Genomic DNA, 27942 nt, shown 5'->3' with positions numbered 1-27942 from the left:
TCACTCAACCTCTCTGTGTCCCTCAGTTCCCTCATTCTTAAGAGAGCATTGATAGCAGTATCTACCTTAGGGCTATCATAAGGATTCAATTCAATAATCCACGAAAAGTCCTTAGCATGTTTCCTAGAACTCAGTATGTGTTAGCTTATTGTTACTGATATTTTAGTATTTCTCAAATGCAACCTTTCTGTGATTCAGGGATTTTTGGAGTCTTATAATGAAAACAATGGAGATGGGATCCACAGAACTTGCCAGAGAAAGGCAGATGCTAGGATGACTCTAAAGTTTGGTGACTGGGGAAACGCACAGACCTCTAAAAAGAATGTTGTTTCCAAGATAGTTGTTTTTCTGGTTGATGGGTTCAAAAGGAAAAAAAATATTTTTTAGACATCAGATTTAGGGAAGTTATTTATAGTAACCATAATTTGCAAATAGTTTTATGTATGCCCAATATGAACTCATACATTTATTCTTTCATTGACTAAATCTTTTGGGAGCCCTTATGAATGGCATGTTTGCCAGACCAGTGATCCCATCCAGCCAGTGTTAGATGCTAACAGCATCAACAGTTATTTTGTGGGTGAGCAGCTCACCCTAAGGACCTTCTCCAAATGTTTTCTGGAGTAACCACTCATAGCTCTTCCCTGTGCTGAGGGAGGAAGGGCTGAGCAGGGAGTAGGTCGACAGAGCGTCTTCACAGCTGTTTTTGCTGTGCACAAAGAATGCCACGGGGCAGAGTCTGGGGATAATGGTTTAATTCTGTGTCCATTCCCCCAACATCAGACAACTTACTTAACTATGATTCATGTACACTTTCCTGACTATAAGGTGAGGATAAGAAAGCTTAGATAAGATCAGAAATTCTCTAAAGATGCTTGTTGAAGGGAACAGTGTGAGCACAACATGTTGTTATTAACAGTTAGTGAAAGATTATTCCAGGAACACTCCTGCTTCAGAAAACTGCATTAGAAGCCTGGGGGAGACAAGTGATTCTCAGCTCTCTTCAAAACACTCATCTCTTTCTCCCCTAACTCCTTCTGCACTTACTTGTCTGTATCGCACAACTAAAACCCTGTCTCTGTACAGTTTGGGTCTCTAATTTGTCACCTTTAGTCACCTTGTCTCTTTAAATATAGCTCATTGTTCTTTACTGTGCCCCTAGTGAGATATTTGATGACAACCTCTTCACAAATGAATTCATCCACAACGCAACAAGTGCAAATATAAAGTAAGCCCACTTTCTGAATCCGGTTTCTTGACATGCTAAGAGTTTTAAAGGTGGGTCCTGAAGCATTTTTTTAACTTCCTTCCTCAGAATTCATGCCACCCACCAAATAGGAGATGGTGTCAGGTATTGGAAAGACTGACTTAGGTGTCTTCTCTGTCAGAAATTTATTCATTCATTCAACACAGTTTCTGAGCACCTACTATGCCCCTAGGCCAGCCGTGGGCAAACTACGGCCCGCGGACCGGATCCGGCCCGTTTGAAATGAATAAAACTAAAAAAAAAAAAAAGATCGTACCCTTTTATGTAATGATGATTACTTTGAATTTATATTAGTTCACACAAACACTCCATCCATGCTTTTGTTCCGGCCCTCCGGTCCAGTTTAAGAACCCATTGTGGCCCTCAAGTCAAAAAGTTTGCCCACCCCTGCCCTAGGCACTCTAGTGGGTACAAGAGAAACAGTATGAATAATGCATACAAATCCCCATCCTCTTAGACTCTTTAAAAAAATATGTTTTTGTTGATTTTTAGAGAGAGAGGAAGGGAGATGGAGAGAGAAGCAGAAACATCTATGAGAAACATTGATCTGCTGCCTCCTGCATGCCCCCGACTGGTAATTGAAACGACAACCTCTTGGTGCATAGGATGATGCTCAGCCAACTGAGCCACACTGGGCACCATCCTCTTAGACTTCATGTTTTTTTCAAAGTGGGGGGGTGGGGTGGGGTGGGGCAGATGGCCAGGCATAAACCAAAGTAAATTACCTACAATATTAGAAGAAGATAAGAGTTATGCAGAACCATGAAGTAGGGATGAGGTTTAAAGAGGGGGAAGGGAAGATGCAATTATGTCATTTTGGTGGGGAAGGCCTCACTGAAAAGGTGACATTTGAGGAAAAACTTGGAGAAAATGAGCCAAGCAGATATCTGGGGAAGGGCCGTTCAGGTAAAGGGACTAGCAAATGCAAAGGTCCTGTGGTGGGACTGTGTCGGGGGAGCTCAAGGAACAGCCAGGAGACTGGAGCGGAGTGGGTGGGAGGGAGTAGTAGTAAAGGAGATCAGAAAGATAATTGCGGGGAGGAGGAACAAGGGAAGCAGTTCATGTAGGACCTCGTAAGCTGTTATAAAGATATTGGCCTTTATGGGGAGTCTTTAAAGGATTTTAGGCAGAGACGTAACATGATCTGACCTGCCTTTTCAAAGAATCATTATGCTGAGACTAGACTCTGTGTGGGGCAGTGGAAGCAGAAAGGCCATTAGTATAGCTATTGCATTAATCCAGGTGAAAGACAATAGTAGTTCAGACCAGGGTGGTAGCAGCAGAGATGGCAAGAAGTGGACAGTGTCTAGATATGTCTGATGGTGGAGTAGATGGGATTTGCTGACAGCTTTAACATGAGGTGTGAGATGAAGGGGTAAGAATTAAATGATTTCAAGGTTAGTGGCCAAGCAATGGGAAGATAGAATTGTCATTCAGTGAGATGACAGAACTGCAGGTGGAACAGGGCTGAGGGGAGTGCCAGGAGTTCAGGGTGGGGCATGTTAACATTATTTCCATTAGACGTCCAAGTGAAGCTGTTGAAGAGGCAGCTGCATACCAGGGAAAGATTGGGTCAAGGTTGGAAGTGTACCAGGAAATAGGAGAGATGCTGAACCTGAGAATACTCATTCCCTGGACACAGGGAGGCTCTAACTAAGAGTCAGTCTACTCCTTATTAAACCCAAACTTTCTTTTTAAAAAAAGCTCTTTTATAAACAAATTAAATCAATTAACTGAATTGTGAGCCTTTGGTGCCAGAGATTTTGTCTTACTTTTATTTTTTTTTAAATATATTTTTATTGATTTCAGTGAGGGAGAGGGAGAGAGAGATAGAAACATCAATGATGAGAGAGAATCATTGATTGGCTGCCTCCTGCACCCTTTCCCCCACTGGGGATCAAGCCCACAACCCGGGCCTGTTCCCTGACCGGGAATTGAATCTCGACCTTCTGGTTCATAGATCAATGCTCAATCACTGAGTCACACTGGCCGGGCTGTCTTACCTTTATAAGCACAGGGTCCGACTTATGAAGTGTTTGCTGATGAATAAATAAATATTTCTAAATCAGTCAGAAATATTTTGGAAAGGAGTTCAAAGGAAACCTTTTTACCAAATAAGCAACATATAAGTCAATATAACATGCCCAGTGCCTGTTCTGGGCAGTGTGGGTGCATCTGTGGGTGAGGAGGAGGAGCAACAAACAGCCCCCAAGGAATGTATCGGCTAGTGGGAGGGAAAAGACAAATCCTCAAACACTTCAGACACAAAGAAAAGGATAATAGGATCTTAAGAGAAGTAAGAATAAAACATCCAGTGGGCGATCAGGAAAGGTTTCAAGAAGGAGGCGGCATTTGAGCCATGCCTGGAAGGATGGGCAGGATTTTAGAAGCAAGGGCTGGAGCAGGGAAGAAGGCAGTTGAATGGCAGATGGTTCATTTTAACTGGAGCATGATAGAGGTAGACAGAAAAATACCTGAAAAGTCAGCGCTGGCATCGTGGCTAGTTGGTCCCATACAATGAAAGGTCACGGGTTTGATTCCCGGTTAGGGCACATAGCCAGGTTGCAGGCTTGATCCTGGTCAGATGCATATGGGATGCAGGCGGCAACCGATTGATGTTTCTCTCCCTCTTCCTTCCACTCTCTTCAAAATCAATAACAGCATGTCCTCAGGCGAGGATTAAAAAAAAAAAATGTCTGAAAAGTCTTTGCCTTCATTCTTGAAACTTATTTTGAGTTTAGAATTGGAAATGTTATCAGAAATGTCCCTAATATTTCCCCTTTATTGCATGTTTTAAGCAGTTTTATTATGATATGCCTTAGCATCATTTTCTTCACATTTCTTGTGCTTGGGTTTTATTGGTCTTGTTGGAGATAGAGGTTTATGGTTCTCATTAAATTATGAAAAGATGCCTACCTGGTGTTGCTTAGTGGTTGCGTGTTGACCCAGGAACCAAGAGGTCCCCAGATCAATTCCCCATCAAGACACATGCTTGGGTTGTGGGCCCGATTGCCAGTGGGGGGGCATACAGGAGGCAGCTGATCAATGATATTTCTCTCTCATCAATGTTTCTATCTTTCAATCCCTCTCCCTTCCTCTCTCTCTAAAAAAAAATTTTTTTTGAAAGTTTTTATTAGGCTTCTTGAAGCTGTCCCACAGCTCACTGATAATCTGTTCACTTTTTTTTTAAATATATTTTATTGATTTTTTACAGAGAGGAAGGGAGAGAGATAGAGAGTTAGAAACATCGATGGGAGAGAAACATCGATCAGCCGCCTCCTGCACATCTCCTACTGGGGATGTGCCTGCAACCCAGCTACATGCCCCCGACCAGAATCGAACCTGGGACCCTTCAGTCTGCAGGCCAACGCTCTATCCACTGAGCCAAACCGGTTTCGGCATCTGTTCACTTTTTAATCTGTTTTTCCTCCATGTGCTTCATTTTGACTCGTTTAATGGCTGCATGCAGCTCACTAATCTTCTGCAGTGCCCAAACTGTTCTTAGTCCCATTCAGTGTCCTCTTCACCTCAGACACTGTAATCTTCATCTCTAGAAATTTAAATTCAGTGTTTATATATTTTTTATGTTTTTATTTAACATGTTCAATCTTGCCTCTAGCTTCTTGAACATTTGGAATGCAGTTTAAATAGCTATTTTATTGTCTCTGTCTACAAATTCCTTTATATAGGTCATTTCTAGATGGATTTCAAGTGACTGATCTTTTCCCCCTCATTATGGGTTGTGTTTTCCTGCTTCTTTGCAGGCCTGGTAATTTTCTACTGGGTGCTAGACATTGTGAATTTTACTTTGTCGGGTGCTATTGCTCAATTGGACGCCTTCTAATTGCCAAGGGGAAGAAACACATGGCCGACCAACCTACAAATGACACATTCCAACCTCGCACCAAAAAGGTCCAACTGTCTAACACTGGAGTAATAAATCAAAGGAAATACAAAAAGAGCAGAAGATAAATCCAGGAAGATCAGGAAGGGAGGGTGGCCATTGCTCCTGCCTGTGGACAGATGAAGAATTTACTCATTCACAGCTGGCTATGTGGAAGGCTCTGGGCTATTTGGTGCAGTTATAAAAATAACTACATTGTATTCTTCCCTTGCCTTAGATCTTAAGTTAGTGAGGAATAAACAAGTAATCAGGCAATGGCAGGAGTGCCCCAATGGGGGAGGCCCGGATGCTGTGGGACCACCTAGGACACCTCTAACCCAGGACAGGAGGAAACACTTCTGGGAAAGTGACACCTAAGCTACAACTAGGGTGGTACATGATGTGAGAGAATGGCTAGGGGTTTTATAACTTTCTTCTGATTGTGAGTGTGTCCTTTATTGTAAGTTAGAAAATACAGAAAAGTATAAATATTATGATTTTTAAATCATTTTGCAAATTAATAAGTTGATGTAGCATGGTAACTTATGGAGAAGCTACCCTATGATCCTTTTTACTTTGTAAACGTATACACTTGTAAAAAAAATCATTAGGAAAAGCACATAACGATCCCCAGCTCTTTATTCAGAGCTCAGTTCTCAAGGTCTGAGCTTACAGGGAGCTTTCCGGGGAAGGAGGGGGATGGGTAAGAGAGAAAATGCAGGACAGGCCCTTGTTTTGATGGCACAGATAGAACTTGTCAAAGTGTGGGTAGGGCCATCTACATCAAGAAGACCTGTGAAAATCTGTTTAAAAAGCTGATGTCTGAGCTCCACACTGGGTCTCCTATATCAGAACTGATGGAGGCTGAGCCTGGGAATCTGTATGTAAATTGCTCCCTAGGTGATTCTAATAAGCCCTAAATTGGAGAATCATAAGCCTGGAATTTGGCCAGATTGGGTGGGAGAAGGGATTAGAGCAAGCATGTCAAACTTTCGGCCTGCAGGCCGCATGCCTCATTTATTTGGCCCGTGTTAGCCTTTGAGTTTGACATGCTTGGATTAGAGGGTTGGTAGTTCAAGTTTTAAAAGAGGAGGGCTGGAAACCCTGACAGTTGGACCCCTAACAGCAGGGAGGGGCTGCAGGTGTTTGATTATGGTGAGGTAAATTATTTTTCATATTTATTGGTTATTTGAAATTTTTCATTGTGTGTTTGGTTCATTCATGTCTTCACTTATTTTTTAATTTTTAAAAATATTTTTCTTACTAATTTATAAATGACCTTTTATAGGAAAGTTATTAGTTTTTTGTGTATTATACATGTAGCCATATTTTCCCCTTAATGAAGTTTATTAACATTTATTGAGAACTTATAACTCACCAGATGCTATGCTAAGATCTTTAGATATGTATGTCAAAACTATCTTTACCTCTGAGGTGGGCACCATTATTTTCATTACTAGATGCCCAGTGCAGGAATTCGTGCGGGGGTGGGGTCCAGCCGACCTGGTCCTAATCCGGGCAGATCAGGGCTGTGGCTGTGAGGAGGAGGAGATGGCAGGAGGTCGGCGGGCCCACCTGCCCCAATTGGGGCCCAATCAGGGCCAGACCAGCTGGGGGGAGGGGCCGCAGGTGATTGGCCTGCGGCCCCACCCATTATTGGTGTGGGGGGTGTTTGGGGGCCAGCGGCCTGGGGGAGGGGCTGCAGGAGGTTGGCCGGTCAGCACTGCCCCCTATTAGAGTTGGGGGGGGCAACCAGGGGCGGGGTGGCCAGGGGGAAGGGCCACAGGGGGTTGGCCATCCATCCCACCATCAATCGGGGTGGGAGAGGCCGATCAAGGGTGAGGTGGTTGGGTGGAGGGGTCACGGGAGGTTGGCCACTAGCCCCAGCACCCATCAGGCTGGTTTGCTGGCTGCAGTGGGAGTCACAGTGACCAGTCATTCCGGTCATTGCAGCATTCCGGTTGCTGGCTTTTTATATATATTGTCATTCCCATTTTACAGACAGGTCACTGAGGCTTAGAGAGGTTAAGCATCCTGTTCAAGGTCCCAGAGCCAGTGAGTGAAGGAATTAGAAATCAGAGCAGACGGAGCGGGTCTGACTCCAAAGCCCATGTTCTTCGGCCGTGGGTGTTATCTCCCTTTTACTTTTGTTTCTAGGCCTTTCCATGTTTATTCATTTTCATGTCATCAAATCTATAAGGCCTTTCCTCTATGGATTCTTCTTCTGCTCCCTTGCTCAGAATGTTCTTTCCTACCTCAAGATCCAATAGTCACCTCTATTGTCTCATGGTTACACATCATTTCATTTGAAAGCTATTCCATTGCATTAGTATGTGTTTAAAATATATACACGTACTAGTACTTTCCCCTTTAAGAAACAATTGGCCAGATAAGTTGTAAAATTGCTGGACTCAAAAATAGGCAATTTGCAGCATAACAACTTCTTAAAAATAAAGTGCAGACAAGGATTTGAGATTAGTAACTTGATATTTGGCTGCTATTTTTCTTTTTATGTGGGGGGAGAACTGCCTCAAGATGGACGCAGCATGACCAGACAATGCCACCCATCTCCGTGTTGTCTCCTGGAGGGAGAATGGCCCAGCACCAGAGGTGGTGCCAGCAGGAGTCCATGCTGCCAGTGACTCATCAGGAGGAGCAGCAAAAGGCCTGACCGTTCCCAGGGAGCAGCCCAGAGGAAGCCGCCTGAACTGCAGTGGGACAAGGCTAACTCTGGGGCTTGTTGGCCCTCGAGGAGCTCCCGGTGGGAGAAGGGAAAGGTTAGGAAGGAGGTTACAGTGACCAACGGCAGCTTATGTTTAGTGGGTTAGGACACTTACTGATTTGTATCTGGTTATTTCTACAAATCCTACTCTGTGTTACATTTTTAATTCAGTTGATAACCTGATCTGGTAATTGGACTTTGGCTAAATACTTTTAGAAAATAGTATGAATTGGTTTTCGAAGTGCAAAATCAGCTGATTTATATTCAAATCATGAAACAACATACGGAATGGTTTTTATAAAGACTCCCTCCTCTACTCCTCACAGTCATTGCTGGGGTATGGCCATGGGTCCTATTTTGTCAAGGGCTGGGGCACTCATGCAGGGTCCTGGGTAGTGCAGTAGCAACACCAGGCACCTGCCACCCCTGTTTGCCCCGGGGTCAGGCCTGAAGATACACCTGGGGGAGAACATACTCCTTCGGGGACTTCTGTCCTGCATTGTTGGATGTCTCCAGTGTTAATAAATGCCAGGCTGGGCAGTTCCCCAAGGACCTAATCCCAGCTGTAAGTAATTTTGCTGGAGACCTTGGGTGAGGGCATTTGCTGGAACTGCCCCCCTGCAACTGGGATTGTTGAGTCCTGAGCCCAGACCGGCTGCCTCAGTGTCGGTGACTTCCCAGCCTTTGCGTGCAAGGCTCATGGATGGACTCCAAACCAACCCTCGTTAATTACTCGCTCAGCACTTTATTAGTGAACCCAGGAATGGCCGGGGCAGGGTGAGCAGGAGAGCTCTGCAGGCTGTACTCAGCTCCAGCAACTCAGGTCAGCCCATGGAACCTACTCAGCCAACCCAGTGCCTCAGGGACGAATAGTCTGACCCCTGCTCCTCGCAGGGCAGGTTGGTCTCCACCCCCATCCTAATCCACTTCGCAGAGCAAGAGGAGCTGGCGAATACCATGTTTCCCCATGGCATGGCATTTTCAGGGATGTGTGAGTCTCCTTTTGCCAGTCTCCGCCTGGCTGACCCAACCTGGCCAGTCCTGGGTGCCTCTCAAGAGAGCCTGGAAGGTGTGTTATTCCCCCACAGGCCAGGGGCAATCCACGGTTCTGGTTTTTTATTAATGTTGATGTGGGGCCGGAGGAGGACAGCCCTGTGTCAGGGGCCCTAATTGGAGAAGCCTAGCATCTCTGAGCTCCTGTTTTCTAGGGATTAGTGGAGTGTCTGCCAAAGTGACACTTTCCTAAGCAAACAGGCACAGAGAGAAACAGGTAACCAACCGCCTGCTAGATACTCAGCTCCCATACACGTTACTGGGAACATCATTGATTGAGGAGCACATTTCCCACCCAGTGGAGTGAGTAATCAATAGTGAAGTGTTTATTGAGTACCTACTGTGTGCTTGATGGCATTCTAATGGGGGGAAAGGGAATGGATCCGTGAAAGGGGCAAACAGAAAAAGGATGGAACAGCCCTACCGAGTATAGCCTATCTGGTTAAAAGCCAAAGTAATGCACTAAATGTGTGCCAACTCCCAGCCACACAGGGATGCTGCTGGGCCCAGGAGGGTCGGTCAGTGGGAATCAGGATCTCCGGGGAAGTCTGGGCAGGACTCAGCTGGGCTCTGAGGATCCCAAGCAGGATGAACCCACACGCGCATTCGGCCCCAGGCTGTTGATGTGGGGTGACCAGGGCTGGCTCACTTGAGCTGACAAATGCCTGGACCTTGGCTGGCCTTCCCGTTGGGCCCCAGAACTTCACCTCCGTCCAGACAATCCCAGTTACCGTGGGGTTTGCAGATTGTTGTCACCATGTCTTGGCCCCAGTGTGAATTCCTGCCTTTCCAAGGGATGAGCTGACCCCAGCCAGCTTCAGACCGTCGTGAGGGACTCCTCCAACACCTGTAGTCCAACCGTCAGGTACAGGCAGCGGGGCCACCATCTCTGCAGTACAAGGAATCTCAGGCTGATTATCAGCTCCCTAGGGCTGTTTCTAAAAGATCATTTGCATGCACATAATAAATCAACTTGCATAATTCAGGAGAGTCATAAAGACTATTCAACTGTCTCAGAAAAATGGAATTGAAGTTACAAAATAGGTCAGATCTGAAAGGTAACTTAGAATTGAAAGTGTCCCGGCTAGCAGACAGCAGGGAGCCGATGCTTGGGAGCTTCAGAGGAGCCGGCGAGCAAGCGCTGTTTTAGCCACTGCAAACCAGGCCAAGCTGGCCACGGCAGGCAGGTTCTCTCCCTTACTTTCTCATGAATCAGTCCTGAGAGTAAAATGCTTCAGGAAGGGAGTTTTAGAGGGCAGCCAGCCTGTTACCGAGGGGTTTTATGTTCAGGTGAACAGCGGCAGCTCACCGCACTTAGCTCTATTCATTCTGATAAGAAATATGTTTGATTAAACCTTTCACTTTTGCATGGGAAAGATTTCTCAAAACTGACGCATTTTCAATTAGTAAAAATCTAATATTCCATTCATATTCAAATTAAACTAAAGCAAACATTAGTATCTCACATTGAATTCAGGCCAGTTGTTTTGCAAAGGCTGACAGTATGGGAAAGTAGATGTGGGGGGAAAGTAATACTCAGCTGGGAAGCTGGGGATGAGCCCAGGCCAGCTACTCCACTCGCTTTCTCTGGACCTCAGCTTTCTCATCCCTGTTCCCCCGACTCTAGGTCTCTGGGTGTTCCTCCCCACCTCCTCCCTCTACCCCCGTGGGAGCAGTGTTTGAATTCCTCTGTCTAGTCGAACCTTCTCATTTTACAGATAAGTACTGGTAAGTAAGGCCAAGCCCCACCCCAGCTCACCCAGAGTAGCTCCATTTTTGTGTTTTATATTTTTGGGTTTGGCCATTGATGTGGGAAAAAGAAAACTCTCATGACTAATAATGAACAATTTGAAAATCACTGGACTAGACAACTGTTCTGGTTCTTTCCATATTTATTTGCCTAGAAGCAACAGAGATCTAAGTTGTTCTGAGTGATGGGGGCAATTGTGAAGGCGAGATATTTGGGTTCCCATGGAAAGCTGGATCATTAGGTTCACATAACGCTGTCGCTCTGAATTACTCAAAACACCGCAAAGGAAAAATCACCAAAGTAAAATCCTAACCCATCTGTTAAAAGTGTATAAACTAAGAAGCAAAAATCTTCTTTGTATCCTTAGTCTCCAGGAGAAAAAAAATCTCAGTGAATGGTTTGGTTCATGACCCTCCCAACTTTTTCCTGTGATTATCCAGACATATCTAGATATTCTTTTCAATCAAAAAGTTGTTTTGTGTTATGTGGCCGGGGCTGTACCTTGCTTTTATTACTTGGCAGTATGTGAAGACTATTTTTCCAGATTAGTACATTTAGAGCTACATCATTTATTTTTCTCCATTTAACAAGTGCCTATTGATGAACATTTAAGTTGTTTGTATGCTTTTATCATCATAATGTTGCCATGAGCATTCTTGTCCAGATATCTTTATATACTCTTCCTACAAAGGAAATTCCTAATTCATAGCATTTTCTTTCTAATAGAAACTGCCAAGTTATGTCCAATGTCTTTTTAGTTGGATTTAAAGTCAGCTCATGCCATCTGATGCCAGATTAGCAGGAAGTCCATTATTTTTCTTCGGGGGCCCCTTCCTTGCCTATGAATTGTCCATGAATCCCAGGAGCGCTACTAATCCAGTGAGACCAGTTCTATGTTCAGCGAGGAACCAGGAAGTTCTGGTCAGGCCACTGGCAGGACCCATTCTGGCTCTTTTCTCCCATCACTAGCATGCGTTGTCGATGCTGACAAGTCCCCTACAGTGTGGTGTGTCCTTGTCCACTACTGTATTGACCTTTTCATTGGGAAGATGACCCTTACCTGCCACAGCCTTCCTTCCAGGGCGACAATTCCAGCTCTTCCGTGACATGCTGACCAAGGTTGTGCTAAGCCTGAGCTCTCGGGGATGCTGTTCTTTCTGTTGCACTCAGGGGGCAGCTGTTGTTCCCATAGAATGTGTCCTCCAAGCTCGTGTAGCTGGGTTGGGAGGGCTTCCCACCAGAGCTATGGACCTTTCCTATGCCTCACCCACCCTCTTCCCAACACTGTCGGATTCTCATATCAGAAACCCCGGTTAACAACTGGTCATCGCCTCCTCTCAAGGTCAGCTCTCCCTGGGAGACCACTGATGTGCTTTCTGACTTGAACCCTGTCTACCCCATGAAGTTCTGGGCCTGGAATCAGGCACTGTTCTCTGCACAGGGGATTCAGACAGAAGTCCTCCTGCTCTCTAAAGGCTTCCGTTCTTTGGAGAGCAGGGCAGGTAATAAATGAATGTATACATAGGCAAGACAACATGGGGTAATGGCAAGTGCCACAAAGAGAAAAATCAGGTGAGGTGATGGGGCTCCTTTCAGTTGGGGTGTCAGGGAAAGCCTCCTGGCGAGCTGGCATTTATTTGAACTGAGGCCTCAGTGAAGATGTGGGCACAGCATACTGGGCACAGCAAAGATGGTCCCATGGGAATGGCCAGTGTGACTCGTGTGGGGGAGGGGGATGGCCTCCCAGCAGGGCCACCTTACAAACAGGTCATGCCAACACCCCCAGACAAAGAGCTCTAAAGCCTCTCCCAGCATGCCCCATTCTCCAATCCTAAATCAAGATTCAGGAAGCCCTCTATGCCAACTGTGACTCCTTAATTTGACAGTGTAGATTTTGTAACTTTCAATTTGGATTTTTTTATTTTCATCCAAATTCTTAATCACTATTATCAGGAAATTAAATGTTTCTGACTTTCTTGCATTCACCTCTTCATACCCTATGTTTTCCCTTGGTACAATCTTATACAGCCCACATTTGTTAAAAGAATATTCCCAAGTAATATTCCCCAGTGAAGAGTAACACAATTTCCTGGTTAAATATCTAAATTGACATTCATCATATAAATGAAGTCAAAAGGCCAGGAAATGAAATCTTCATCTTTTTCTTCTTTTTTTAACAGAACCTGGGCCTACACCAGACCTGTATGAGTATAAAAGAGAAAGACTAATTTTCCCTATTGATTTTCCATTGTCTGACACCCCTCCTTCTGCTGTGATCCCCCAGGCAACAAATGAAGCATTGTAAAGTCTTTAATGGTCTTCTCAATGGGCAATTATACATTTTTTATGATAAATTTTGTCAGTCGTACAGCTGATTACATTCATTTATGAAAACGACTAAAAACAATGAATCAAAATTTTTTCTGTCTGGTTCCTTTGAGATAATCATCAGAGCCATAATAAAAAAGTGTAGTAGGCCTGGAGCTGAGCCCAGCTCTTCTGTGAGCCAGCGAGTGACCTTGCGTAAATGAGGCGACCTATCTGAGCCTCTGTGCTCTTATCTGTATGAAAAGGAAAACAGCAGGGCCCACTCTACTTCAGCTGGAGTTGTTGGGGGCGGGGGGGGGGGGTGTTCTGTGAAGGGGCACCTGGATGTCCTGAGTCCTTAAGGTGGGGCGTGGTATGTACCCATTTGTTTCATTACTCATCTTTAAATTGTTCTTGCACATTCTATACATCTGTGATGTGTGTGATATATTTCACAGTAGATTTCTAAGAAAGTCAATACTGTTGACAGACTCGACAAAAAGTCAATGCAGACCGAGTTTTCCTATGGACCTCCTAGCAAACAGCGTAAAACTAGACAGAAGACAAAACAATTTTCCCCTCAAATCAAAACACGTTCTTCCTATGTGCTCGCTTCGGCAGCACATATACTAAAACATGTTCTTCCTAAAGAGTTTAATTGAAAAAGTGAAGATTTTGAATAAAACAACAGGATGTGTCATGCTCAGGACAGCTCCCTCCCTCATGGCCCTCCCTTCCTCCTCATTTGAGGTTTCTATATTTCTCTCCAGAAATAGCCTGGAAAACCAAAGATAAACAGAGAATCTTGAAAGCAGCAAGGAGAAAGAAACACACAGAAATAAAAAGACTAACAGAGCACATGTCACCTGAGGATATGTGCTTATTGATTTTGAGAGAGAGAAACATTGATCAGTTGTCTCCCATGTGAGTGTGACTGGGAATCGAACCCACAACTTAGGTGTGTGCCCTGACTGGGAATCAAGCCTACAACCTTTTGATGTACGTACAGGACAACTCTCCAACCAACTGAACCACCTAGCCAGGGCTGCATCGCTCTTTTATGTAAATGGAAGCACATTACATATGCTGCTCTGTACTTGGCATTTTTAAATTTATCTTGGAGAGCTCCAATATCAGCCTTATGGATTGAAATTCTCCACCCCTCACCCCGCAGTATTTCTTTGTGCAGCTATGCTACACTTTAACCAGAGCTCGCTGATAAATACTTAGGTGGTTTTCCGTTTCTACTCTCGCTCACCTTTCTGCAACAACCATCTTTATGCTTACGTCTTCTCACACACACATGTGTGCATCTGCAGAGTAAATCCCAGAGTATATGGATGGATCAAAAGCTAGATTCATGTAAATTTCGGTAGCTATTGCCCAAATCCCTCCAAAGAGACAGAGTATCCCTTTACACTTCCATCCACAGGACACGGGAGCACTGCTTTCCTGATGGGCCTGTGACATGTGATCTCTTCGTCTTTACTTACAAACCTAAAAGGCGAAAATAGTATTCCATCGCTTGGGCTTATTTCTTTAGCTCTAAGTGAAGATGAAGCTCTTTACTTTTTCTGAACTTCAAGTTTGGGTCCATTGCCCATTTTTCTTTTGGTTTCTTGTTCCTTTACGTGTTGCTTCGAAACAGCTCTTTATATGCAAGCCCTTTGCAAGTATTTTCCTAGGTTTGTGTTTCTCCTTTGTTATTGCTTGTAGTACTGGTGTTTTACCTCTGGTAGAAACTTTTTAAGTATTAGGTAGTCAAATGTATCGATTCAGTCTCTCTCTATATGTAGTATGGGGTTGTTTTGTTCTTAGAAAAGCATTTCCTCTTCTAATGCTATTATATTTTCCCCAGGTTTCCTCAAGCACCTTTACTAGTTTCTTTTTTATTTTTAAATTTTTGATCAGTATCATTTAAATAACTTATTTAATGTAAGGAGTGAAGTAGGGATTCAGCTTCTGTTTTCTCCTGGAATGTCTATCCAGCTGTGTCAACTTTATTTCTTAACTAATAAGTTTTCTCCCTACAGCTTGAAAAGCCACATGACTTGGATCTAAAAATTGCCTTATCTAGATATTGAAAATTCTTGGATGATGAATTGATAAATTAACCAAGTTCTTAGTATATTCAAGGAATCGTCAAAACAACAGTATAAACAGAGTGGGCTTATCATGTGCTGGGCCTGTTCTAAATGAGTTGCATGTATGTGTTCATTTAATAAGGCAGGTGCTGTGAGCTTTATGACAGGCAAGGACACTGAAGCACAGAGAGGTTAAGTAACTTGTCTAAAGTCACACTGCTATGAACGTGCTTTGAACACAGGCAGTTTGACTTTAGAATCCATGCTTCTCTCCACATATTCTGCTGCCTTCATGAAATGGAGAACACTTTTGTGCATGCTTCCTACATGCTAGGCTCTGTTTTAAGAACTTCACACATAACACTTTTATTTAATCTTCACAACAATCCTAAGAAGTAAGCACTAATGCTCTCCCCATTTTACTGACAAGCAAACTGAGGCAGAGAGTAACTGGAGGACAGACCAAAAGGGAGGGGGAGCAGCATGTGGTGAGTCCACAGAAGGAGGAATTTTGCTCTGTCTTTAGAGCAGCAAGGAATCACAGACATGTCTCAATCAGGACAGACCCCATCAGATTGGGTTTTTGTGAAGTTCATTAGGAGCAGTGTGGAGAATGGATGAGGGAAGGGGCTGCACAGTGGGTGTGGGAGACCCAGATATCAGGCTAACACCTCGCTGCAATGACACCTCCAACCCCAGGTGCCGTCCAGTGGTGAGTAGGCGGCATCCACATGGCCTGAGATAACTACCCTCTGGCGCTTATATTGTTTACATTTTTAGTGAAAACAAAAGTGTCCCTGCTCGCCCAGCTTATGAGTGCTTGCTCCTAACCACGGAGCCCGTCGACCCTCTGTATTCAGGCCCGCAGACTGAGACCTTCAGGTGCTGGGGGGCCGGCTTAGTATAGCCTTGAAAATTGAGTTTGGCAATTCCTTCACCACCCTCTGTCTCTCCAATAGAAATCAAGGAAATTCTATTGACATCGTTGGTAGATGAGCTTCCAATATCAAATATACTCAGATGTTTTAAAGATTTCTTTTGTGTCTTAGGTTAACTTTTCCTAGGACATCTATATATTCTCCCAAAGTTACTTTGTGAATTTTTATAATTGCTCTTCTTGTGTGAATAAAGGGCAAGCTCACGGGCCCCCTGCCTGCTGTGCTGCTATTAATCACAGCCTCTCTCCCCCGCAGATCCGCGTGATGGTGGACCTGTGCAACAGCACCAAGGGCATCTGCCTGACAGGTAGGCTGGCCGCGCCCACCCCCAGCGGCCACGGGCGCACAGGCATGCTAGCCAAGGACCGGGGCAGAAGGAGCACCTAGTAACACTGTAGGTTATAGAAATACATGTTGGTTTACTTTTAGCAGATGTTTTTAATGGCATGAAAATCAATTGTCACATAATTATGAAAAATAATATTTTCGGTATTGCCATAGAAATATAGCCATGAAAAATAATGAGGTCTCGGGTAATTAGAAACGTGTGGTACCTTGGACCAGAGCCATGGATGGTTTCCTATTCCCGTTAGTTTTTAAAAAGGAAGAGAAATAAAAAGACCTCGCTAAGTGGTAGAGTTCTCTTACCAGAGAATAATGTTCTCTTAGCAGAAATCATTATTTCCCTATATCATACACATATGATACATATAACATGCATGGGAAGCTCTAGAAGCAAACTGCTAATTAGTTGGAAAGCACTTTTTCTGAAGCCTGGTCTGTGTGGTGCCTACTGTGTGCTGGGTGGGACTGCAGGGTCACACGCTGACCCCCTCCACTCAGTGATTCGAAGATGAATAGACAGGAGAGGGAATGAACCTCTGGGCAGAGCAAGCCTTTCGACAAGGAGTGCCTGATGGGTGGGACAAGGGAGGGGGGAGTGGTTTTGATATGCTTGTCCACACCTGAGTCAGACAGTCCTGCATCTCACCTGAGGGGAGGGGCGCCTGCCTCCTGCCTTCAGAAGCTGAGAGCAAGGAACTCATGCACACCCCACCCCAGGATGGGCCATAGAGCCTGATTTCAGACAGTGCATTTCCAAAGGGAATACATTACACTCTGAGGCAACAGGAAGAATCCTTTTCGCATTAAAAGTCTGTTATGGAATAAATGCATGCTCTCGTGGACCTTGCAGTATAACCGAGACTCTGTGGTGCTCTGAAGCTTTGCTGGGCCCCTCAGACCATGGCCCACGCTCTGGGGAGATCCCATTCACGCTTCACTTGTGCCCAGGGCTGCACTGAAGGAGCCTGTAAAACCCTGCACTGTGTCTACTGAGGAGTAAGAAGCCTCACCCTTTTCGGCAGTATTCTCCCCCGTACCTCCTATGACCTGTGTGCAGGAGGCGCTTACTGGGAGTTTGTCGAATGACTAAACCTGGGGTTTCTGTGAATATTGAATGGGGGTGTTGGGCTGGTAAGAAAGACACTTCCCCGAGGAACCCCAGTCCAGTCTGACTCTCATTTGCTTGGGTTGGCCTCAGAGAGAAAAGCTGTAATCCTGTGGCTTCTTGGGAAATGCTAATTGAATTATTCAAGTCACATTTCAGCCCTCACAGGAAATTAAATATCTTCAGAACAGCTTGGTCCTTTATTCTGAAGCTCTTGTGGCTTAAGCACCCTTCTTCCCTCTCCGGAAGTCCCTTTTCAGAGTTCCCTCCTGTGACGGTAATGAGTGCTGGGGAAATGCTCGGATGGAGGAATTACAGGCACTAAAGCCCTGTCGAGAGGCACAGGAAAAGCCTCTTTCTTTCTTATTTTTACAGGGACAGGAGGGCCATCCTGTCCAGTGAGTGTGTGAGGGCTATTGAGACCACTTAGGGGAGATTGACGCAGCGGGGAGCTCATCTGTGCGTCCCTACAGGAGTGGTGCAGGAGGTTCTTTGGCATCTCCAACGCTTTTCAAAGGCCGCACCTTCTCCTTTCACACCAGCTTGAAATTGGGCCTCCTTTACACAGAAAGCTCTTCTATTAAAACTTTGGTGTAAAATGCACAAGTTACAACGTGAGGTGGTGCCTCTGCAGAGGCCAGGCTGCCGGGTTGGGGTGGGAAGGCCACAGGACGCAGGACTGACTTGGCAACCTCAGGGGGAGGGGAGAGAGCCTTGGTCAGGAACCCCGGGGGAGATGTGGGCAGGAAGCGATGCCAGGGCAGACCCCGGGCTTGGAGCCTGAGAACTAGATCTAGCTTTACACTGGGCTCATCTTTGAAAAGGCAGGCGCTTGTCGGGGGGGGGGGGGGGGGCGGGGGAGGGCAGGCTCATCCGGCTGTGACCATGGACCGCTTTCCTGTTCGTGTTCTGGGCTCAGCTGAGGTTGGTGTGGGGACAAGGACAGGTGCCGGGTTTTGTGCAGCCTGGACATCTCAGGTGAAGATGAGGGCAATTCAGTAGCTAAAGTGGTAGGGGGTTTTGCTGGTGCCCCGTGTATCAAACAGCATGGGCTTTTCTGGCTGCATCTTACCCCTGAACCCAGATTTCCTTGGATCCCCAGAAGCCTCTCTGCTGGGAGAGCAGGGGCTTAAGGAAGGCGGGCTCTTGCATTATTCTTCACTTCCAGCGGCTAGAGACTCGTTAGAAAAATCTCTAAGCCATCACATTGCTGATCTGCTTGTTAGGACAGACGCACAGACACACTTCGAATCCAGCCTTCATTCTCTTCACAGCCAGTGACTCCAGCCCAGTGATGACAGTTATCACCACTCCGTATCCTATGTCCAGGGAAATGTCCATCACGGATCACAGCTGCTCTGAGCATGGCCGCCTGTCCTTCTTTTCTGGTGCGCCAGAAAGCTGCTAATTGGTTAGAATCGGCACCTGAAACAGAACCCATTTGCCATCCCTATGCTAATTTATTAAGGTGGCCATAGCTCAAAGTTGAAATGCACCAAATAGATGGGATTGGACCAAAGCTGCAGCCCCATGGGGATGGAAGGTGGCAGCAGTCGCTGCTGGGGGCTGGGGTGGAGAGTGGGGCAAACACACCTCACCAGGCAGGGAGCAGGCAGGAAACTGGTCCTGGGGAAGCAGAGAGGCCAGGGAAGCGGCACCGCATTCGAACCGAACCGAGGCCCCAAGTCCCTGGAACGTGCATCATCATCCCCTCGGACTTCATTTACAAACCACAGATTCAAAGGTAAAGTTAGAATTTCTAGATGCTTCCACAGCGCATTATTCCCAAGCACAGGCCCGTTGAGAGGTGGCAGGCCCAGGGAACCAGCCGCGTGCAGCATTCACAGGACGGCCGCTGTCCACAGGTATTCCTAGAGGGCCAGAGAAGGAGGAAGGTCAGGAGCTGAGAAAGCATCCTGAGAAACAGTATTCTAAATGCCAATTGGCACATATAAATAATGTGACGTTTGACGTGGTGATAATGCCGCATATTTGGGGCCGCTTGCAGGTGTAAGGAGCCCTGGGCAGCTGAATTGGCGCCCCGAGAAGACAGTGGCAGGGCCTCGCCATCACTGGAGCTCTCTGCTGCGCGCTCTCCTCTCCCATAGTTTCAGGGCAGGGGCCCTGTTGGATGGCCCCCTACGTCTTCTTTCCTGGTGCTGCTTCTGTCACCTGCCTCCCCACAGATAGGGTGTGTCCCCATCCCTCTGCACCCCCAAATTAGGCTGGCCCCAAATTTTTACTCTTCCTGTAAACAAATAGCTCTCAACCTTTCTAGGGTCAGGGACCCCTTCAAGGATCTGCTGATCGTGACTGATTCTTTTCCAAGAAAATGTTCACATCTGGTGTGGGGTGGAGGGAGGAGACCCAAGACCCTCTGCATCCCAGTCACCTGTCATGCTTGGTAAAAATGCAGGTTCCTGGGCCTCTGCACCCAAACTCAATTAGAATCTCCAGATGAGACCCAGGTAGCTAGCTGCATTGTCACAGGCACTCCAGGCAACTCTGTGGACTCAGATGATTAAGAACTGTAGCCATGGGGTGTCCATGGATCTTTTGTCAGGAAACCCTAATCTAAGCACTTCACTCTAGTGGCACCCTTGGCCACGGCTAATGTGTCCTAAACATATGGTTCCGGCCAGGACCTCTCTCCAGTAGTCCCGCTGCCTGAAAATGGTATAAGACCGTCCTGGGAACTTTGAAGCCTACTATATACAGCTGGTCTGACTTGTTCCCTGCCCCCCATCTGCACATCTGAATTTGGCTCCATCTGCAGTCGGGAATGAGATTGATTGATTTCTTTGGACCTCTGTCAGCTGTCCAGTGTGTGTGTGTGTGTGTGTGTGTGTGTGTGTGTGTGTGTGTGTGTACGCGCCATCTTGTGGCAAAGTCATGTAGCACAGGCTACACTAATCCTAAAAATGTGGTGCCATTTTCAGCAAATTGTTTTGGCCCGAGGTAGGCCTATATGTATTGAAAGCATACCTTCAAACACGTGTTCTTCCATGAGTCCCCATGTATGCAAAACAGCCTCTCGCCATTAATATCCTAGGCCTTTTTTTGCCTCACACAGAGCCCTGCTCATTCTGCTGAAATACCTCTGGAATGTCTAGCTTTTCCTGCAACTCTACAGTCACCAACCACATTTATCCATAGCCTCACCCCCAATTTTAACCACAAAGACCTCCTGGGTATTTTCTCTCCATCCTTTCTTTTCCCTCTTTCTCTCTCTCGTCTTATTCCCAAGTTCTCTTCAACTTCCATCTACAGGGGAGATCTCCTGGTATCACTGACTTCATGGTATCAGCCCTCTCCCCTGTTTAATAACCTACTATAGCTCCCTACTGCCTCACAGATACTGTCCACACCTCTCTGCTTGGCAATCAAGTGCTGCTGCCCCACATTGGACTCATCTCCACACACCAGCTTGATCTATCTTCTTCCTTCCTCACCCTGAATCATACAGATTCCCACCTCTGTACTTTTGCTCCTACATGGGATGTCCAGCCCTCACCCCTGCAGCCATCCCAGGCCCATTGTTTCTTCGGCACCCCAGATCCAGGCTCACCCTTCTCTGGAGGCCTCTCAGACAGCCGTGTGCCCAGGCTGCCCCAGCACCCCTTTGGGGTTTTGCTTCTCTGCTGCTCCCTCACATTTCATTGTGATTGCCAAGTATCTACCTTCCCCTGGTAGGTTGTCAACACAACAGACACAGGGGCCAAGCTTGCTGCTGCTTAGTGAATTTTGGTGCACATAGTAGGTGCTTAGTAAATGGTGATTTTTCTGAAAGGTCACAGCTTGGATTTATGGAAGACCTTTCCCTGTAGTGCTGGTGATCACATGCAGTCTGGAGAACGGAAGGACCTCAGCTGCTCGGGCTATAGCCTCACTAGCTTGTCTGAGTGCTCACATAGAATAACTGATAAGAATACTCTTCTATTTGGGAAAGCAAAATCCTTTTGTTAGATTATGTGTAAATGATCCATATGAACACCCTTAGCTTTTCTGGGTAATTACACACTAAGGAAAGTATTTGCTACCTGATCTGGGCCCTCAATTCGTCTTGGGCTATTTCATGCAACAAAATAGAGATCTGGGAGGTGAACTGTTGTAATGTAACCCGCGAATCACAGAAGGACGCTTCAAGAAGTCAAATTAAAGAGTCACATTTATTGCAATCCGGGACTATGAGGGGCCATTGCCCAAATCTTATAGCCATAAGATGGTGGCAAAACCAGACTTACATAGGCAAAGATCACAAAGGTATTGATTACATCTCAAGGTTTGGAATGAGGAACCTGGCTCGCAAAAAGCAGTTTACAGAAGCAGAATTAAGCATGTTAATTATAGTTTTGGGTCTCAGGGTCACTGAATTGACAGAAATACATTATCTTGAGCCCTCGGGTCTGGAATGAGGAACCTAGTTTGCAAAAAGCAGTTTAAACAGCATGTTATAAACACATTATCTAACCTGGGTTAAACTTGGGCATGTTATCTAAATTACAGTTTTGGGCCTAGAGCCCTCTGACCTTGGGATAACTGTGCTGTCCTTCCCAGGTGAAGAATGTGCTTCTAAAACCAGTAAGATCACAACCAACGGGATAGTCACGGTACAATCAATAAGGCATTCGATCGAATGGGATGATTTATACAATTCAGAAAATCAAAGTAACTTTTCTATTGTTAAGCCAAACAACAGGTTAGAGTTAAACTACAGTTTCAATCTGAAATGATTGCTACCATACTTCAGAACCAGCTTCTGCTCTCAGACCCCCTCAGTGGCCTAGCGGAGACACACTGGCTGGCTGGGAGCCCTTGGGACTGCTCTCCTGACAGCCAGACCTCAGCCCTGCAGTGCCGGCACTTACCTGTGTCAGGGCTGTAGTGCCTACCTGTATTGTCACCCAGCCTCATTTAATTAAGTTGATTGCTTGAGAGATGACTGATTTCTGAATCGATACAATTATTCTTGGTCCACTGAAACTTAAACAGGAGTGGTTTTGGTTGGCAAATGTGTCTGTGCTGACTTGATTTTAGGAATCTTTCGGGTAAATATACTGAATTCTAAGTAAAAGGCATGGGGTGGCTCCTCGCCAGTACATTCTAAGAGGGGGGAAATAATTTTGGGGTGTGGAGCTGCTTTGCTTTCTTCCACCTATAGTTCACCATTTAAATTTCTTTTCCTATTCTAGGACCACCTGGCCCACCAGGTAAGAGCCCATGGCTTTTCCTAGTTCATAGGGGGGGAATATGGGTGGCTAACTCCCCAGGATCACTCAGAAGGGGCTAAGGTGGGGAAGGAGGAAGAGTTTAGCGCCAACCCTGACTGTCGCTGTGTTCCCCCTTCTCTCTCCCCCAATCTTGAACTCTCCTGCCCCTCCCACTTGAGAACCTGCCTTCGCCATCCTCCACTTGGCACTGCTCCAGGCCAGGGTAGCAAAGGAGGCGAAGGAAGGGAGGAAGCGGGAAGGATCTGGGAAAGGTGTCAGTGCTACCCACCTTCACTGGCTGCAGGGAATGACCTGAACTTCAGTGAAGAGATGTTTTTAATGTTCGTTTTCCGTGTTTGATGCAGGACCACCAGGAGTTGGTGGGCTACCAGGACACAACGGGTCGGATGGACAGCCTGGTCCCCAGGGCCCGAAGGGCGAAAAAGGAGCGAATGGAAAGAGAGGAAAAATTGGTATTTTGGCAACTCTTTGGTTATTTTCCTTGCTGCTCGTTTCTGTTTCTGCATTTTGAATGGGCTAATGTGTGTGCAGTGGCTAGAAAGTGCTGTGTCTTTGCAGGCAGGCTGGTTCGACTCTTGCCTTGAAATTGCCATGTTTTGGGGGCCAAAGGCATTCTTTTTGGTACTGACAATGGTTTGTCTCCCTGGGAACTGCTGGCTCTGATGCAGACTGACAGATGGAAGGGGCGGGAGCCAGAGCCCAGGGCGGGCACGTGTGGGCTGTGTGCTGGCTGCATGTGTCACGCCCCGTCTTTCCAGGGTCAGTTCCTGCCTTGCCCTCTCACTGCCTTCATCTGCCCAGAAACATTATGTTTAATTGAAAATCAGTTGTGTGATGTCGGCCCCTGAGTTTTCCTAGTAGAGGAATAGCTGGAACAATTTGAATGGACTGGTGGCATCCAGGCCTCCCTGAGGCCTGCACTCGGGTTGTGGGGTCCCAGCTGTCAGGGCCTCCTGTCCGGGGGCCACAGGGTGGTTACAGAGATGTGGGGCGTCTCCGAGAGACTTGCTGTGCCTCTGTGAGCAGCAGTGCTGCCATCACCCGAGCCAAGGCCCCAAAGCCCCGAGGTATCAGGTATGTCCAGGGGTCAGTGAGAGGCAGGGGCTCCTGCGGGGCCTGGCAGGAGGCAGGGAGGCAGGAGGCAGGAGGCAGGAGGCAGGAGGCGGGCAGGTGAGTTCTAAGGGGCTCTGAGTACCAATCCTGGGGGGCTGGGGAAAGGCCTGCTGGGCAGGTTCTCTGAAGAAAGCTGGCATGTGGCATGTGGAAGCTCAAGTGCAGGGGTAGGGCTGCTCAGGAGGCCTCTAGGGGGCCTGGCTCCCAGCCTCTGGGCAGGTGGAGGCTCCATCACACCCTCTAGCTTATTTCCAACTTCGTGGCTCTGCTACTCCCGCTCACTTGAACAGGCTCTGGGCTAGAAGAGCTACTGGAAGATTCTTCCAGACAGCACAGTCCCCCTCCCAGCACTCTGCTCTTATCGCCCGTGCAGAGGGAGAGTCGTGGAGGGGCTTTGCCACTTGGCCAAACCTGCACGCTCACGTTCCCAGGGGACAGCCCCTGTGACAATGGGCAACATAGCCAGTCAGCTCCGTCCCCAGAAGGCCAGTAATTACAGCCCGTGCTACGGAGCAGTAATGGATTGTTCCGTGTTGGATAATAATTATAAATGAACATCAGCATTGAATAATGATGACCAGCAGTGTACAGACATTTGGTTTATCCTGAGAAGCCCCCAGAAATGTGACCCAATCCTAAGGATTCAGCAACGAGTGCATGAGGGGCAGCTGAGGGGAGGCAGCGCTGTGCTAGCATGGGCGTGGGCAGGGGGGAAAGGAGTGGCTTCCAGAAGGGCTCTGGCTTTGCAGAGTGTGCTCAGCATGCAGCCCACAACCCAGTGAGGGCAAAGAAAAGGGCCGTCCACTCAGGTAACGCATATTTATGTGGCAGGTACTGTCGTAGGTGCTGGAGATCCAGAAGTGAAAACGCTCACAACATCCCTGCCTTCATAAAGCTTAAATTCCAAGCTGGGAGAATGAACAGTCGACAAGATCGACAAGTAGAATAGATTGTTACATGGTGGTAAAGGAGAAATGTAGAGCCAGGAGAGGGAATGGGGAGTGCGGGGTGACTGTGGAGTGGGAAGGGAGCTTTGAGCAAACACCTAGAGGAGGTGAGAGCGGGGCCTGGGGAGAGGGTTCCAGCAGAACCGGGAGTGCAGCTTGCCCCCCATGAGTCTGAGAAGCCACAAGGAAGCCAGGGTGGCCGGACAGAGAATGAGAGGTAACTGGGGTCAAGTTAAGACCAGAAAGGAAAGAGGACAAGTCAGGTTGGCCCTGGGCATTTGAAGAACTGTGGTTTATGCTTAGCGAGATGGGCAGGATTTACAGCAGAGCAGAGAGCTGCCCTGCCCCGCTGGGGAACCCCCCACCCCGGTGGGTGTGCCGGGGAGGCCGCAGGGCAGAAGGGAGGAGGCTTGGAGAGGGGTGGCAGTGGCTGGTTGAGAAGGTGCTGGATTCTGTGTCTCTGGAGGTTGACCAAGTCCTCATTCCCTGGAGATCCCATGGGAAGGGTAGCAAAGACACGGGCCTTCCCAGTGAGGGAGGCCTCCGGGGTCAGCAACGTTAGACCTTAGAACAAGAAGTTTCCACTAAGGTCGAGGTTAGAACTGGAGTCATCAAGGGCCCAACAGGGGGTCCTCGCCCTGGGCCAGGGGAAGTGGAGACCAGCCTCCCTTCTAATGTTTAGAGACAACGGCCATTGGAAGAGCCTGTTTCTATGGAAAGGGGTTGTTGAAAGCTTTGCTCAGCCCTGGGCCCGCTCAGACTCCAGAGCGAGGGCTGTGCTGTCCGCAGTCACCCTGCTAAGGGCCCGGGCCGTGCTTTCCCTCCTGCTCCCGACCTGAGCCTCGAAGGCGTGTCCATACCACCCAGCAACCAACTCTCTCCAGGGGCACCAGGGATGGCAGAGCCACGGAGGGAAGATGCCTTTATCCTGAGAGCAGGAGACGCCTGGAGGGGCTCCAGCAGGAGAGAGTGACGGGATCAGATCTGCCTTTATAAGAACCAATGTGCTTGGAACACATTGAAATAAGCACAGGAGACAAGTGAGCACGGAGGCAGGGAGACGTTCAGAAGCTTCTCAAAGAGCAGGCGGGGGGAGGGCGGGGATGGGCATGGAGAGACAAATGGAGTGGGTATTTGGGGGTGAAATCTGCAGTCTGTGATGACAGGTGGATAAACAGAGGTGGAGGAGGGAGGCCCTCAGGCAGACTCCAGGCCTCTGCACTGCCTGACTGCTCTGCCCCCAGGTGGGAGCCTTGCACTGACTCGGGTTCAGGGAGACTGTCAGGGGCTCAGCATGGGATGTGCTAAGATTGAGACACCAGGGGAGGAGATGTGGGGGGTGGGGGTGTGCCTTGGGGATGCAGGTCTGCGGTCAGAGGAGACCAGCCGACTAGAGGTCTACATGGCAGAGTATCAGAGACCACAGGCATGTGGGCATAGCTGTGGGAGAGCCTGGGTGGAGCCCTGAGGAGAGTAGCATCTAGTGACCACGGAGAAGTGAGCCTCCAGGTGAGCCGACCCAGAGGCTGAGCACAGCAGAAGCGGGTGGGAGTTTGTCAGCAAATATTTATTGGACAGATTGAGAATACTGCTGGGGAAACAAAGTAGACACAGCTCCCACTCTGGACCCCTTCCCATCTGATTGTTCATAGTCAGAAGTCTAGTACATTGGTAACCACATTACATACATATTTGAAGGAAAGAACAGGGCGCTTTGAGATACACTGGTCTGATTAAATCAGAATTTCAGAGCTCTAGCCTAACCGTTGTTTCCAAGAGATTAAAGCATCAAAGATAACCCTCAGTTTCTGACCTCAGGAATGCTAAGCATGATGGAGGACTAGCATGGAGCCAGAGCCAGAGCTCAGGTGGAATTCTGGCTCCTCCACTTGGTAGCTGTGTGCCCTGGGGCAAGTTATTTAATCACCCTGTGCCATGGATTCCTCATCTGTATAAAGGGACAATAATAGTATCAACCCCATAGCACTGTTGGGAAGAGCGAGTGATTATATATATATGCTATTTATATTAGTGTTAGCTGTTGTTACCAAAAATGGGAAGAGAAACTTGGTTTTATACCTAAAGGAAGTCTAAGTGGAAATACCTGTATTCATTTGAAAATACTGACTTAGATTTGGAGAGAAGAACTAAAAGAGACTTAAATGTTGTCATTTTGCAGCTAGCATCTTCTATGAAGTTTGACATTCTGTTGCCTCAAAACCAAACATTTACTTTCTCTCTCCATCTGTCTTACTGTCTCACTTAAGAGTTAATGCTGCAGTGTCTTCTCTAAAAATCAAATCCTCATGAAAACAGAAATAAACGCCCTCCTCCTTACTCATCCCCGTCTTGGGACTGGGTATTGTAGACACCCTCCAGTCCCCTTCCCCCCACCCTCAGGCTGTGACAGATAGTCCTGCCAAAAATAAGCCATCCTCCCTCACCCCTTGCTGAGGAGATGCTGGAGTTGACCCCTGCAGCATCGCACAACCCCCAACTCTAACGCTAGTGAGATGGTTTGTTTTGAGTGGGCGCCACGGAGGAGGAAAAATAGCAGAGAGCCCCTTGTAGCACAGAACCTCGGCAAGCAGATCTGACCTTTCTTCCCCGGCAAAATGTGCTGACTCAAAGCTTGCCAGAGCCCGGGCGGCACAGTGATAGTATCACTGAGTTCAGCTGAGTGGGGCGGGGCAGAGTACCCCCCCCACGGGTCTTCTGATGGTGCCTGCGATTAGATAGCAGGGTACTTCTGACACCAGCGCATGGCCAGTGTGAGGACAAGGAGATTTTATCTACAGACAAAGGGAAACTTTGTCACAGGCAATAGTCATAAGAGGGCAAAGAGAAAACATTTTGTATGTTGACAAAATGTCCATGACACTTTCTTTTTCATTTTTATTGAATGTATTGGGGTGACATTGGTTAAATAAAATATATAGGTTTCAGGTGTACAACCTATAATACATCATCTGTAGATTGTACTGTGTGTTCACCACCCCAAGTCCTCTCCTTCCATCACCACTTATCCAGCCTTTACCCTCTTCATCCTCTCCCAACCCCCTTTCCCTTGGAAATCACTATACTGCTGTCTGTGGCTATGAGGGTTTGGGGGTATTTGTTTGTTTTTTGTTTTTTTTGCTTGATTCCTTCACCTTTTTCACAAGGCCCTTACCCGCCTCCCCTCTAACAATTGTCAG

General features: G+C 47.2%; 1 protein-coding gene across 3 annotated transcripts in view; it reads left to right on the top strand.

The window, feature by feature from the left end:
* Nucleotides 1–27942, top strand: part of GLDN (gliomedin) — a 55384-nt gene that overhangs the window by 10746 nt on the left and 16696 nt on the right. For all 3 annotated transcript variants that reach the window (XM_059701363.1, XM_059701374.1, XM_059701354.1), the window contains exons 2-4: nucleotides 16260–16311; nucleotides 22647–22664; nucleotides 23030–23137. In XM_059701363.1, the coding sequence (XP_059557346.1) occupies nucleotides 16260–16311; nucleotides 22647–22664; nucleotides 23030–23137 (178 nt within the window). The remainder of the gene's footprint in view (nucleotides 1–16259; nucleotides 16312–22646; nucleotides 22665–23029; nucleotides 23138–27942) is intronic.

This window comes from Myotis daubentonii, chromosome 1 (assembly GCF_963259705.1).
Source record: "Myotis daubentonii chromosome 1, mMyoDau2.1, whole genome shotgun sequence".
In the NCBI taxonomy this organism is placed as follows: Eukaryota; Metazoa; Chordata; class Mammalia; order Chiroptera; family Vespertilionidae; genus Myotis; species Myotis daubentonii.
Note: the sequence above shows the minus strand (reverse complement) of the source record. Positions and strands in the feature narration are given on the sequence as shown.